Here is a 13,572-nt window from a genome sequence, read left to right on the forward strand (position 1 = left end):
CAAAACCAGAACTTCAGTTGTGAATGTTAGGGGTGGGGAAGGAGGAAGGGGTTGGTTCTGGTCCAAATGCAGTGTCAGAAGGGGTGTCTGGCAGCTGATGCCCAGTGAGATTTCTGTGCGGGTTTTGCTTTACACAGCAGAAGAGCCTTGCTCCCAGTGGCTTGATTATCAGTGCTGTTCATTGTCCTTGCTCATGAATCAGTTGTTTGGACAAAAAAGTCAACCGCAGATCTCTGAGCTGTTGGTAGAAATCAGCGTATGCATTGTGGCAGCTTCCTTATTAACTGCTGGGTTCGACTTCTGACTCTGTCACGGATTTCCTCGGTGAGCAGGTGTAACACCAACAGATCCCGGTCGCGAGCAGACGGGACCAAACCTGGGACCCCTGGAGCTTAATGCATGAGCTAAAGGACACATCTCTCTTAGCCAAGGCTGTAGCAGACTCATCAATCTCTGTCTGGTCTAGCTGCCACTAGAGGGGGACAGAGTACCACAACAAGCAGGCACAGGTTACACGTGGGCTAGTCACTTAATCTCGCTGTACCCGTTTTCTCTACCTCACCATGGTGTTGAGACTTAATGCTTATAAAGGGCCCCCACAACTCCAACAGGTTGTGCAGGGAGTGTTGTCCAGGGTCGAAGGCACTTCGCATAGAATCATAGAATATCAGAGTTGGAAGGGACCTCAGGAGGCCATCTAGTCCAACCCCCTCTATGCAAAGGCTAGGGACAGTCTCTGCACTTTTCTTTTCCTTCCATGTGTCTCCAAGACTGCAAGCTGCCCCAGAGGGCGTGGGAACAAGGTGCACCATGACCTACACCCCCCACGTACAAACTGTGGCAGGGGAATATGCTTGTCTATTCAAAAGGATGATACAGTCTGTGTGTAACCCACTGGTCTAGTATGTGATAGGTCTTCCCACGCCATGCCCAATTCACTGAGGAAATGAGTCTGTCCCAGATATCAACTCTGGAATCTAGCTTTTTAGCTCAACCTGTAGAGACTCATGTGTTTAGTGCTGGAGTTAGTTGGTTGAATCCCTGACATTGGCCAGCATGGTTCGCTATCCATTCTGCACTTGCTGGAACTCTGAGAGGCACATATTGGGTATGGTGACTCCATCCGTAAGCCAGTGGTTAAATGCTACCATCTATCCCACAATACACTTCAGTTAGAGCTGGTTGGAAAACCGAAATTTTCCCCGCTGAGTTTTCTGTGAGAAAAATCACTGAAAATTTGACTGCAAAATGTTGGGTTTTGGGAACTCTTTTGTTTCTTTTGACTTGGAATGTCACATTTCATTTTTTTGGACACCAAAAACATTTCAATTTTCCATTTTTGGATTTTGAATCCCTCCCCCTTCTCTCCCTTCTTTTAATTTTCTACCCTTTCCAACTGAAAGAAAAGGGAAAAGGCAAAGTATCTGAAAGTGGGGAAAACCCCCCTTTTTACTATTACACACTTGCAAAAAGTAGGAAAACCTGTAGGAAAGTATGAGATAGTAGATTTTGATTTCAACAAAACTGCCTTTGATGATGGCAAAATTTTTCAGTTGAAGAATTTTGACCAGCTCTAATTCGGATGCTTGAATGAATGCTGCAATATTGATAGTAGCCTTCAACTACCTGAAAGGGGGTTCCAAAGAGGATGGAGCTTGGCTGTTCTCAGTGGTGGCAGATGACAGAACAAGGAGCAATGGTCTCAAGTTGCAGTGGGGGAGGTCTAGGTTGGATATTAGGAAACACTATTTCACTAGGAGGGTGGTGAAGCACTGGAATGCGTTACCTAGGGAGGTAGTGGAATCTCCATCCTTGGAGGTTTTTAAGGCCCGGCTTGACAAAGCCTTGGCTAGGATGATTCAGTTGGGGTTGGTCCTGCTTTGAGCAGGGGATTGAACTAGATGACCTCCTGAGGTCTCTTCCAATCCTCATATTCTGTGATTCTATGATTCTATATATGGGTGAAAAGTAGCATTTGTTATCCTAGAATAACTGTGTTCTCCTGTGTTTATTCTGAGATGTTCTGTTCAGCTTCCCTGGTACTGTGGGCAGATCCATCCTCAGCTCAGATTTCAAAGAGTTTCACAGGCCTTTCTCTCATGTTGCAGGTCGATGGTGCGCAAGGATGCTTGGCTCATCAGTGCCAAACAGGAGCTTTTCTTGTATCAAACATTCTCAGGTGCTGTTCGCTGCTTCCCCGATGACTGCCCTGTCCCATGACAAGTCCAAAGAGGCCTATGAAGAAAATCTTTCTACTATTCTTCCCAATGTTACTGTGCCTTCAATCCTTGTGTGCATTTCCCTTTGGATTCAGTGGGAGTTGCTCTCATGTAGACAGAGAGCCCAACAAGGACCTCAGGATGAGATACAAAATCTAGCCCTCTATCTTTTTATGAGCTAAGGTTGGGAAGTGTCCAGATTTCCCCTCTCTTCCTGCTTTCATTGCATGCTGAACTGAACGCCCCTCAAGAGGGGCCTTATCACTCAGGGTGTGTCTACACTGCAGTAAAACACCCATGGGGGGCCTGATTCAGCTGGCTCGGGCTCGCAGGGCTCAGGCTGCAGGGCTGTGAAATTGCAGTGTAGACCTTGGGGCTCGGGCTTAACCCCGGGCTCTGAGACCCTCTCCCCTTGTGGGGCTTCAGAACCCAGGCTCCAGCCCCAGCCCGAACTGCTATTTTTACGTCTGTCTGCCCACTCTGGGAAGCCCCCCTCATGTAGACGTACCCTTTGTCTCCAGCTTCCGGGTGTGCGTGCTCTGAAATCTCCAAAGGGTATTGAGCAAGTGAACCCTAACAACTGGAGAATCAGCAGGTCTGGAGATGGGATGGTGATCAAGCAACCCCACTATTTCTCCTGCCAGACCTACACTATGTGCCTGACCCTGCTCCGCCTCCTCAAATCCTCCTGAAGTTGGTGGGGGTTGAGGTCTTTGACATGCAGGGGGCTTTGGATAGGATGAATCAGCTGAAAATTACTTCGTCCCCATCCCCTAGCTGACTGTATTGTATCTCTTGAGTTTTAGTGTGAGAGTCAAGAGTTCTGAGCAAAGATATATCACAGACTACTGTAGTATTGTCTTGTACTGAGTAAAGCATTGTATTGTATAACAATTGTTTTGTTTCACAATAATTGGCATGCAATTTCCAGCTCTCTAGACAATAGAAAATTAAATCCTCCGTAGCTGCTGTCAATGATCTTTAAGAAGAATCTGGGTCTAAAACTCAAAGTACAACCACAGGTCTAAGTTTCATGGACCATAAAGCACTTGGCTTTGATTGCTAACAAAGATAGAACGAGGCTAGAAAAGACCATTTGGCTCATCTAGTCTGAACAGGTTTCAGGGCTTGCCTGCTCTATCTTTCCCACGAAGGCCTGATCTAACCATTGATTGTAGCTACTGTAACTAATGGACTGATGATCTGTGATGTGCACATGTATAAAGGACTTGGTTCAAAGGATTTAGAGCAGGGATCGGCAACCTTTCGCATGCGGCCTGCCACGGTAAGCCCCTGGAGGGCCGGGCCGGTTTGTTTACTTGCTGCGTCCGCAGGTTCGGCCGATCGCGGTTCCGACTGTCCGTGGTTCGCCGTCCCAGGCCAATGGAGGCTGCAGGAAGGGTGGCCAGCACATCCCTTGGCCCGCGCCGCTTCCCGCAGCCCCCATTGGCCTAGGATGGCGAACCGCGGCCAGTGGGAGCTGTGATCGGCCAAACCTGCGGATGTTGCAGGTAAACAAACCAGCCTGGCCTGCCAGGGGCTTACCATGGCGGGCTGCGTCCCAAAGGTTGCCAATCGCTGATTTAGAGGGACCCTCTTGACAGATGAAAGATTAATATGGCCCTTAAATGGATGGATTAGAAAAATTTGAGGCTTGGGAAAGCTAAGGTCATCTCTCCAAATAGCCCATTTTAAGGATTACAAAAGTGTGATTCAGTGTTTAGAATTGCAGTTGCCCCATCTAGCTACAGTACCTGTGTGTGCATGAGAGATGAGGAATGCTAAACACCACACTGCCATCTAGTGGAAAAATAACCACATTGTCCATGCAAACGGAGACTAGAGGTCAAATCTGAGCATTCACAACTTCCATATATATCTCTGGCAATTGCAGAGGCTCAGCACCTCTCAGGATTTGGCCCTAAACACTAAGGATTAACAGCATTGTATTCAACTGTTTGAAAGTTCAATTAGAGAGCAAAGGTGGATGAGGTAATATCTCTTATTGGACCAACTTCAGATGGTTTCAAGCTGACACCGAACTCTTCTTCAGGTCTGGGCTCACCCATCTTACCTGTCTCTCATAGCCATGTTGGTCCCAGGATATAACAACACTTCTGACAGAAAGTTCAAAACAGTCAAATCTGTGGGTTAAATTCAGAGGCAAGCCAAACAGCCTAAAACAGTGGTTCTGAACCAGGGGTACGCAGAGGTCTTCCAGGGGTACATCAAGTCAGCTAGATATTTGCCTAGTTTTACAACAAGCTACATAAAAAGCACTAGCAAAGTCAGTACGATGTAAAATTTCATACAGACAAAACGAGAAAGTAATAATTTTTTAGTAACAGTGGGCTGTGACACTTTTGTATTTTTGTGTCTGATTTTGTAAGAAAATAGTTTAAGTGAGGTGAAACTTGGGGGTGTGCAAGAAAAATTAGATTCCTAAAAGGGGTACAGTAGTCTGGAAAGGTTGAGAACCACTTGTCAAAAATAGTTTAATTTCACCTGATTTTGGCCTCCTCGGGATGTGAATTACACCAGCTTGTAAGAGTTGTTATATACCTCCTTAAATTGTCCTTTAGCTGAGCTATGCATGTAGGATCAAATTAATTCTGGCTGTAATTCCACTGGTTTCCTGGATGAATTCGGGCTAGGGATGATTTGGGGCCATTTAGTTTCTCGGAGCCTGCTCCCCCTGAGGTCAGGTCAAGTGTTGCTTTTAGTTTTAATGGAAGCAGGAGTGGGATGGACCTTTCCTAATGCATGTTAGCTAGGTCCATTCTCTGAGTCTCCTTTTCCTTCCTCTCTAGAGATAGTATCTGTGTTTCCTGTCTCGGGAAGCCTACGAGGAGGAAGTGACCTCACGATCACAGGAGACTTCTTTGACCAGCCCGTGCAGGTCACAGTTGCAGGTAACAATGTACAAATCAGTTTGGGATACTACAGTGACGGAATGAAGACCACAGGCCAAATTCTGCCTTCGGTTACACCTCTGCCACCATATTGAATGCCCAGTTGGACACGCGTTCAGAGGAGCCAGCTCCCTTAGGGCCTGATTCTCTAATAGCACTTGCCCCAGCAACTCCTACTAAAGTTGAGTCAAAGTCGGTGGGACTCCACGTACAGGTAAGTACCATGGTAGTGGACATAAGAACCATGATACTTGCCGTATGAGAGGCCCTCACTGCTGTGAATTCAAATGAATAACTGGCTAAAGATATAAGCCCTCTGTTCGGTGTGATGTTGCCCTTGTCTGAAGGTGATGCAGGGGAGCTCTGCTAATCTCTTTCAGAATCAAAGGGCGCCCATCCCTTAAAAAGTTTAGGCCTGGGTTTATGTTCTTCAGTCTCCTTCTGCATATACCCACTTCTCCTTTTCCCGCTGCCAGGAGTTCCCTGTGAAATCAAGCACTGTTCTCCCCGGAAGATTAGTTGCACCACTGGACCCATTGATGAGGCCAGAAGACTTGCTGCACCTCAAGCAGGTACAGTATTTCTAAGAGCAAAGGCCCTGCTTGGCAAACTGCTCTGCTGCCGTTTGGAAATGGCGTAGAGACTTCATTCTGTGTTTGGTAGTGGGATGGATAAAAACGGGGCTATCCTGATGTCACATCACATGGGTTTTCAGTAGTAGGGTAGCCTCTTCTGGGTTTGCTGACCAAACTTCCTCGTTTTCTTGGGATTTCTGGGTAACATCTGAACCTAGGAACTCTGGACTAACCCGATGATACTCCTCAGTTTTGCCCCCGATATTCATGAGTTTGCCCCTCCTGACAAATCTCCTTTATTTCCAGTCTGTTTTCGGATTCCTTTTGGAGCTCCCTGAGGATTCTCCCAATTATTTTTCCTTTCGCTTCAATGTACTGACCATCGCACCTTGGTTGGGGAGTGCTGGAGGCACTATCCTTTGGTACTTTTCTTTATTTGCTGGAGGGGACTCTCTAGATCAAGGCGTTGTCTCTCCGGTGTTCCTAGCCTGGAACTAACATTGATCCCATTAATAGGTCCCCAAACATCTCTTTTCAGAGATTATTATCCGGCAACCCATAGACTATGCCTGCAGCTTTTTCATTGTTTTGCTATTCATTCTCTCATGTGCTGTGGACTTTCCATTAGCTGCTGCTGACTAGATTCTTGATATATATATTTTTTTAACTTCCCAGGAAACAGAGGGCTTCTCTTTGAAGTCTGGGATGATGCAGCAGGCACTGATCTAACTGAAGCAGCCCCTGGGTATCGATGGCAGATTGTTCCTAATGCCAGCTCTCCAGAAAGATTTCTCTTTCAGGCACAGCAGTCATTCAGGTATTCCGTGGTCTCAAAGGGAGATGAAAACTTGGCACGCACCTTTAGCAGTGGTAGAAGTAACAATAGCACATACCAGTCCTTTGTAACCAGCTTCATTGCGCAGCTCTGATTCCAATCAAATCTTTGCTCAGTACTTGAGTTTTTAGGGCCTTTTGAAATTCAAAAAATGCAATGAAATGTTTTATCCCGTATTTTTCATCGTCACTGAGTTGCCCTGCATGGAGAACCCGGAACAGAGTGGTGTAGGAGGAGTTTCTGACTTCCAGGGGCGTGATCCTGGGCCTCCAGCTGGCTTGTATTGCTGCACTCCTTAGTTTTTGCCCAGGACTAGAGGCAGAGGTGATGAAATCTCTCAAAGGAGAGTGCTCTTGAGATAGAACCAGCGCAGCCAGAAGCAGAAAGTATTGCATCTGGAGAGGAGCTGTGTGCACCACAAGTAGGAATAGGCATGTAGGGCCAAATCCTCATCTGGTGGGAAGCAGCTTAGCTGCAGGTTAATGGAGCAATACCAGTAGACTCCCGCGGAGGAGCTGGCCCTTAGAAATTTGGGGTGCACGTGAGCTGACCCTTTTGAGATTCATCCATTGAGAGCTGTGTTTTGCTTTGCAGAAATACAAACTTTTTCACCTTTCTGACATTTTCACGTGCCTCTCCCTTGAACTTGGGTAGGTTTCCAACCAGAACGCTTTTTCCTACTCAGCAATGGGGATGATTCTTCTTTAGAAAAACAACCCCAGTCTATTTTCACTTTTTTTTTTCTTGGAAATATTTGTGCGATGTCGTAATTTTTTTCCCTGTGAAAACAGGTCAGATTTTGAGTGCCTAAAAACTGGTAAAAGCTCTTGAATTTGAGTACAAATATTTCCCTCTTCCTGTTAATAAATGGGAGAAAGCAGCTGTTTGTCAGGGATTTGGCACTGCTTTTATATGACGTGGATATTCTTCTGCTGCCTAGCTCACGACTACGTGGATTCTTTGTGGCACCACAGACAAATAATTACACTTTCTGGATTCAGGCAGATGGCAGGGCTTCCTTGCACCTAAGCCTGTCAGAAGACCCAGGGAAAAAGGTAGGTCATTAGGGCAGCAAAAATAGGACGTGCAGGGTATGGAAGAGTTGCATTTACAGTTATCAAGCACTGGGATTTCCCTTCATGCAAGTAGGATTCCTTGGGCCTGATTCTCCAGCTGTTGTGTTGATTTTTTTCAGTGGCGTTGCCCTAGTGTGATGACACTACACAGATCAGCAATAGTGCTGTGAAAGCAGGCTCTGCAACCCCAAGTGGTGGGGGGAGATGAGCAAAGAGGCAAAGCGGGAACCTCCTGTGCCCGTTGGCTTGAGAGGTGGCAGGAAATCCCACCCCTTCTTCCTGGTGCCCACCCTCTCTGATTTGGAGGATGGGATTGCGATTCAAGAAGCGTTACTGGAGAGAGCATGTGCTGCGGTAGGGACCCAGTGGGCCAGGAGGCAGTGGGACGGGCCTAGGAGGCAGCCTGTGTGTATGGCTACTATAAGTGTTCACGGCACATGAGAATCAGCCAGAGCCCAAAGGGATAGGAGACTGCAGGACTGATGCTGGGGGTCACTGAGGTAGTTTGTTTGCTGATAAAGGGGACCGTTGCTGATTTGTTTGTCATTGATAGCAGTGCTAGATTGACTGACTCCTGGGTGAATTCCTGCCTCCCCAAGGCGAGGGGTAGGAGTTTGGAGCGAACTCCCTGCAAGGGGTGTCTCTATCGCATACCCCAGCATAACCCAGCAGGGACTCAGGCCCCTTGATTGTCCAGCTTTCCAAATGCTCTCTGCTTGCTGCAGGTTTTCTCTCCCTCTGGCAGAATGGGATGCACTTTGAAAGGTGTTGTAATGCGGATGGGTGGTACATGCTACCCTTGTTCTAATTTCAGCTGCAACGTGGGGTCCTTGTCCCATGCCAGGGAATGGTGTTTCAGTGACTCCTTAGAATGTGTCTGATAGGAGGTGGATGGAGTGTTTGGTTGGCGAGTAAAAACCCAGTCACAGTTGGCACCTTTGTTGGCATCTATCTTAAGAGGCCGAGAACCAAATGAGCCTTAGAGACTCAATTATCCTTTCCTCCCTGGAAGCGAGGCTCCTAGCTCAAGACTGAGGTCCTTTGGCAGGTCACGGTCAAGGGAAGAGCAGACTCCAAGGGCTCTTTGTCTGGTCCCCAGTTACCTTGGAGGGGAAAAGTCTCCCTCTGCTACCCCTGAAGATCTCACCTACCATAAAAGAATGAGTATCAGGTTAGCAGGAAGGAGGTTCCTATGCAAATGAGATGAGCATGCTCAGTGAGAACCAGCTGTTTCCAGAACCCTCAGCATATTCAGTCAGAGCTCGGTGCACATGTTGTTAATGACAGTCATGTGCCTTCTTTACTGACAAACCTGCCTCTGGAAACAGAAATGCTAGAATTAAGGTTGCCTGTGCAACTTTAATTTAACCCCCTTGTGTGCAAATGCATGATGATACAGTCCTTAATGACGTGATCATGTACTGTTGTTTTCCCACAGGAATCCTGCCTCAGTCAGTGTCCACTGAATGAGGCGCTATCCAATATTTCGATTTATCCTCCTCATTCAGTGCGTGGCCCCATGCCATTTTTACTGCACTCCATCCAAACCCTGCACTGAATATGGAATTGTTAATTTCCTTAAGGGCTTTTCTATGATGCTGTCATAGCATTTTAGTTCTTCATGCACATTAATGCATTTATTTCTGTAACTCTCTCGTGAGATGAGGGTATTATTAGCCCTGTTTTATACATGGGGAACTGAGGGGCAGAGAAGAAAACCCAAAGTGTCGAATTTGGAAGCTATTGACCTCCGTAGCAGTTGTGAGTGCTCGGCACTTCTGCAGATCAGACCCCAAGTATCTCAAGTTGGGCAACCAGAAACGGCGGATCCCACTTGTTTCACAAGTGGTCACTTGTGGAACATTTTGGCTTAAGAGACTTGCCCAGCACCACACAGGAGCTCTATGGCACAGGCAGGGATAGACTCCAGTTCTCCAGGGCAGCATTCAACTTAACTCTGAGACCATCCTTCTCTTCCTCCAGTTCCCTGCCTCATTCACTTTCCAGCTTCTGCAACAAGTGAGGCAGGGGCCCTATGGACAGCAGCCATCTTCACCATGCAGCCTTGATTCATCCCAGCGCACAGTCCATCCTGTGCACTGAATGAGACAGGGGTCCTACGGAAAAATTAGAATGTAATCCTGTAATTAAATTGCTGACCGAGTTTAACTGAAAGTTTAAAAAAAAATCCACCCTGAGACTGACACCCAGCATGAAAAATTTCCGCTTGAATGGTTTAAATGAAAATTGGGTCTTAAAATTGGGACTGCAGCCTTACCTACAGGTAGTGTTACTTGTGTAGCTTATAATACCTCGGGTTGGGAAAGGGAATTAGCTCACTGGTTTTGTTCCCTCTCGTGATTTTAAGCTGTGGTGCTCTTTTTAGTGTCTTTTTCCTGTTGTCACCTTGAAAGGGTTCCCCCTAACAAACAGCTTCTCTGAGGTGGCCTCCACCGTTACCTCAGATTCCACGGAATTGAGGGGGAAGACTCCATTTCAAATCCAATGAATGAAAGATGCTCGGTTTAGATGATTCCTCATGGGCCACTGTTATTTCTCAACAGGAGTGTAAGGAGAAGACTCAGCAGGGCCTCTATCAAATAAAATCTAGCTCTATTAACCTTCAAAGCAGCTTAAAAGTGGAAGCTGACTGTTTCTCACAACACCCATCTGAGACAGGTAGATCACACAACTTCCATTTTACAGAGGAGGAACCTAAGTGACCTATCCAAGGCCACTGGGAGAATTGTTATAGGTCTGGGGTGAGATATGAGAAATCACCTCCTCTTGGGACTCAGCTCAGACCCCTTGATCACAGCACTCTGTGCTAGACAGGATTTTCCCTTCCAAAAAGGAAGGGATGCTGCAGACATCTGCTCATAGCTGTGAATGTGGTCTGCTTTCTCTTTAGCTGGAGAGAGTGTACCTTTAAATTACAAAGAGGTCAGGTTCATGTATTATTTTGGAGCCAGACACTGCTGTGTAATTGCCTTGTTGCTTTTGTTGATTTGAACGCAGGTGAAAGTTGCCTCTATTCCTGCTGGTGCTTCTGAATGGTCCGAGCGCTGGGAGAAGAACTGGAGCAAGAGTTGGCAGCCAAAATCCCAGAAATTTGAGCTGATGGGTGGCTCAAAGTACTACCTGGAAGCGCTGCATCATGGGAAGGCACCAAGCAGTGGGATGCAAGTTGGGGTTCAACTGCACAACACGTGGTTAAACCCTGATGTGGTGAACACCTATCGCAGAGAGAGGCACGAAATCCGGGCCAGTGCCCACCGGCTTCCAGAGATACAGGTCAGTGCCACGTCTGTGATCCTGTGCCTTGAATGCTTCATGAGCTATTTACTCCACTTATTTTTCAGCAAACCCTTATTTTACAGGCCTTGTCTTCACTAGCAAAGAAAAATGGTGTGTTTGTTAGTTAAGGCAAGTTAACTGACATGGAGTAAAATCCTAGTGAAGACAAGGCAGTTTGTAGTTTTAACATGAGTTAGCAGATTAGTTTTACCTTGACCTGCTAACATGTGTTAAAACTAGAATTTGATTATATTAGTTAACATAAGGTAGGACCACATCTCTTTTCCTAGCAAACATGGATCTGATGTGTGTCACTTGGGAACTGAATCAACTGATATTCATAATGAGCTAATAAAAAGAGATTTATTATAGGAAAAAGAATTTCTCAGTAGTTAGAGGAACGCTTATTCTAGTGGCTAAAGCACAAGACTGGGCATTGGGAGCCTGAGGTTCTGGTCCTGGGTCTGCCACTGGTTTGCGTGTGACCCTGGGCAAGTCACTTAACCTCTCTGCCCCAGTAATCTGAGAACCAAGACTTTCAGAGTAAATTGCAACAGATCACATAGAGCGATGGGTGGTTAAAGTGACACTTGTTGTTGTCTTGCAGAGACCAGAAGGGCAGAATACTGCTGATGTAAAGATCCCCTTAACTAGCAGATCATCTGACACTTTTTGAGTTGTATGTAGCTCACATCGTTTGTTCCTGTTTTTCCCACCTGTCAGATGCTGACTTTATCTGGCACAGGATGGTTCCGTATTTCCTGGGACAATGTATCCAGCAACATGATGGCAACAAATGCTACAGCTGATCAGGTCTGTATAAGTAAAGACAGAGGGCCAAAACCTCACCTGGTGTAAAACGTTGTAGCTCCAATAAAATCAGTGGAGGCATGATGACTTACACAGGCTGAGGATCTGGCCTGGAGACTGAGACCTTTTGCTGTAATCCCAGGTACTTTTACAGTTATTGGGAGTGCTTTTCAAAAGGATATTGGTGGACCAACCCCTAGTTAGAGCCTCTGAAATCCCGCAATATCTGATTTGGTCCCCCATACATTCAAAATGAAACACAAGCAGTGTGCAGATACATGTCGATCAGCAGAGGGACTCGGACGCCTGAGAATAGGTTCTTTGCCACCCAGGAACACACACCAAGAGGGACCTCACATCCCTCGGACAAGGGTTTGGAACTGGGTTCTTCAAAGCCATTGATTTCTGCTGTGCTCGTAGATTGGAGACAAGGTAGGTGAGGCAATAGTTCTTATTGGGCCAGGTCTGGAGAAGGTAAACAGAATGGCTGAGCTAACTATAAGGAGGGGAACTGATTGTTAAGCATGAAGTGGTTCACACATGCTGTCGGAGGGCACTTAAAAATCTAACCCTAACACTTAATATTAAGTGCTCTCCTACCTCCCCTGGGAGGCTTGAAAGCTTTTCCCTTCCACTAACAGACACTGGTCCAGTAAAAGATATTTCCTCACCCACCTTGTCTCTCTCATGTTCGGGTACCAGCACAGCTCCAACAACACTGCAAAAAATGTTCATAGATTCTAAGGCCAGAAAGGACCCACTGTGCTCTAGCCTGAGCTTCTGCATAACACGGGCCAGGGAGCTTCCTGAAATAATTCTTGTTACTCGAATAGAGTCTAGCCCTCACTGTAACTAGTAATCTCTTAAAAAAGAAAAAAGTGATGGGTGAACCTCAGTGTTCGGAAGTTTGCTTTGATTAATACATTTTAGGGCCAGAAGGGACTGTTAGATGTAGTCTGACTTGTGTAATGCAGGCTACAGACTTCATCCAGTTACTCCCGTATTGAACCCAATAACTTGTGTTTGACTAAAGCATGTCTTCCATATAGGCATCTGGTTTTGATTTGAAGTAGGTCTGTCAATTAATTGCAGTTAACGCCTGTGATTAAATGGAAGCAAAATTAACGCGTTAATTTTTTAATTCATTAATTGCATACCTCTGGGTGGGGAGGGAGGCATGTGGGGTGGGATCTGGAGCTTTGGAGGCAGTGGGGCAGGGGGCTAAACCTCCAAGCCAGGCTGGAGCCTCGAGGGGGGTGAAACCCCCAGCCCAGAGCCTATATTTGAGAATATAGAAAGCATCCAAAAATATTTAAGTAAGTGGTACTTTATTATTGTTTAACAGTGCTATTAAAACTGCAATTTTTTAATCTTGTGATTAATCGTGATTCATTTTTTTAATCACGTGGCAGCTCTAATTTGAAGACATCAAAAGATGGAGAATCCACTATTTCTCTGGGCAGTGTGATTTGGTTGTTCTAGTGGTTAACCAGCCTCACTGATTTAAAAAAAAAATTTGTCTTTATTTTGACTTGAATTTGTTTGGCTTTAACTTCCAGCCTCTGGTTCTTGTTCTGCTATACATCATATATATGTTTGGTTGCCACTACCTCTCGAGTCTGCCTGATTGGGCTGCAAGTCTCATGAGGATCGGCTTTTCTATGATATTTCTTGTACTACTTGCTTCTGGCCAGCCAAGGAACCCTTTGAGAATAACATTCTTCATAGTATTCATCACTTCTCCTTCTGATCCCAGCTGGAATGTAAAAGTGTAGCGATGCTTTGAAAATGCAGCGTTACGAGAAGTTTAAAGTTTTGAGAAGTCTTTCTTCAAACAGCCAGCTTGGT

The 13,572-nt window shown here is 46.0% G+C and overlaps 1 protein-coding gene across 6 annotated transcripts in view; it reads left to right on the forward strand.

The window, feature by feature from the left end:
* The window catches only part of PKHD1 (PKHD1 ciliary IPT domain containing fibrocystin/polyductin), a 363,852-nt gene that overhangs the window by 24,863 nt on the left and 325,417 nt on the right, over window positions 1-13,572 (forward strand). For all 6 annotated transcript variants that reach the window (XR_006289317.1, XM_043542122.1, XM_037893881.2 and 3 more), the window contains exons 11-17: window positions 2,109-2,179; window positions 5,030-5,131; window positions 5,608-5,703; window positions 6,382-6,523; window positions 7,482-7,596; window positions 10,636-10,911; window positions 11,638-11,727. Coding sequence is in view for 5 of the 6 variants with exons in the window: in XM_043542122.1 (XP_043398057.1) it covers window positions 2,109-2,179; window positions 5,030-5,131; window positions 5,608-5,703; window positions 6,382-6,523; window positions 7,482-7,596; window positions 10,636-10,911; window positions 11,638-11,727 (892 nt within the window). In the remaining variant the exon portion in view is untranslated. The remainder of the gene's footprint in view (window positions 1-2,108; window positions 2,180-5,029; window positions 5,132-5,607; window positions 5,704-6,381; window positions 6,524-7,481; window positions 7,597-10,635; window positions 10,912-11,637; window positions 11,728-13,572) is intronic.

The sequence above is a fragment of the Chelonia mydas genome, chromosome 3 (genome assembly GCF_015237465.2).
Source record: "Chelonia mydas isolate rCheMyd1 chromosome 3, rCheMyd1.pri.v2, whole genome shotgun sequence".
Lineage (NCBI taxonomy): Eukaryota > Metazoa > Chordata > Testudines > Cheloniidae > Chelonia > Chelonia mydas.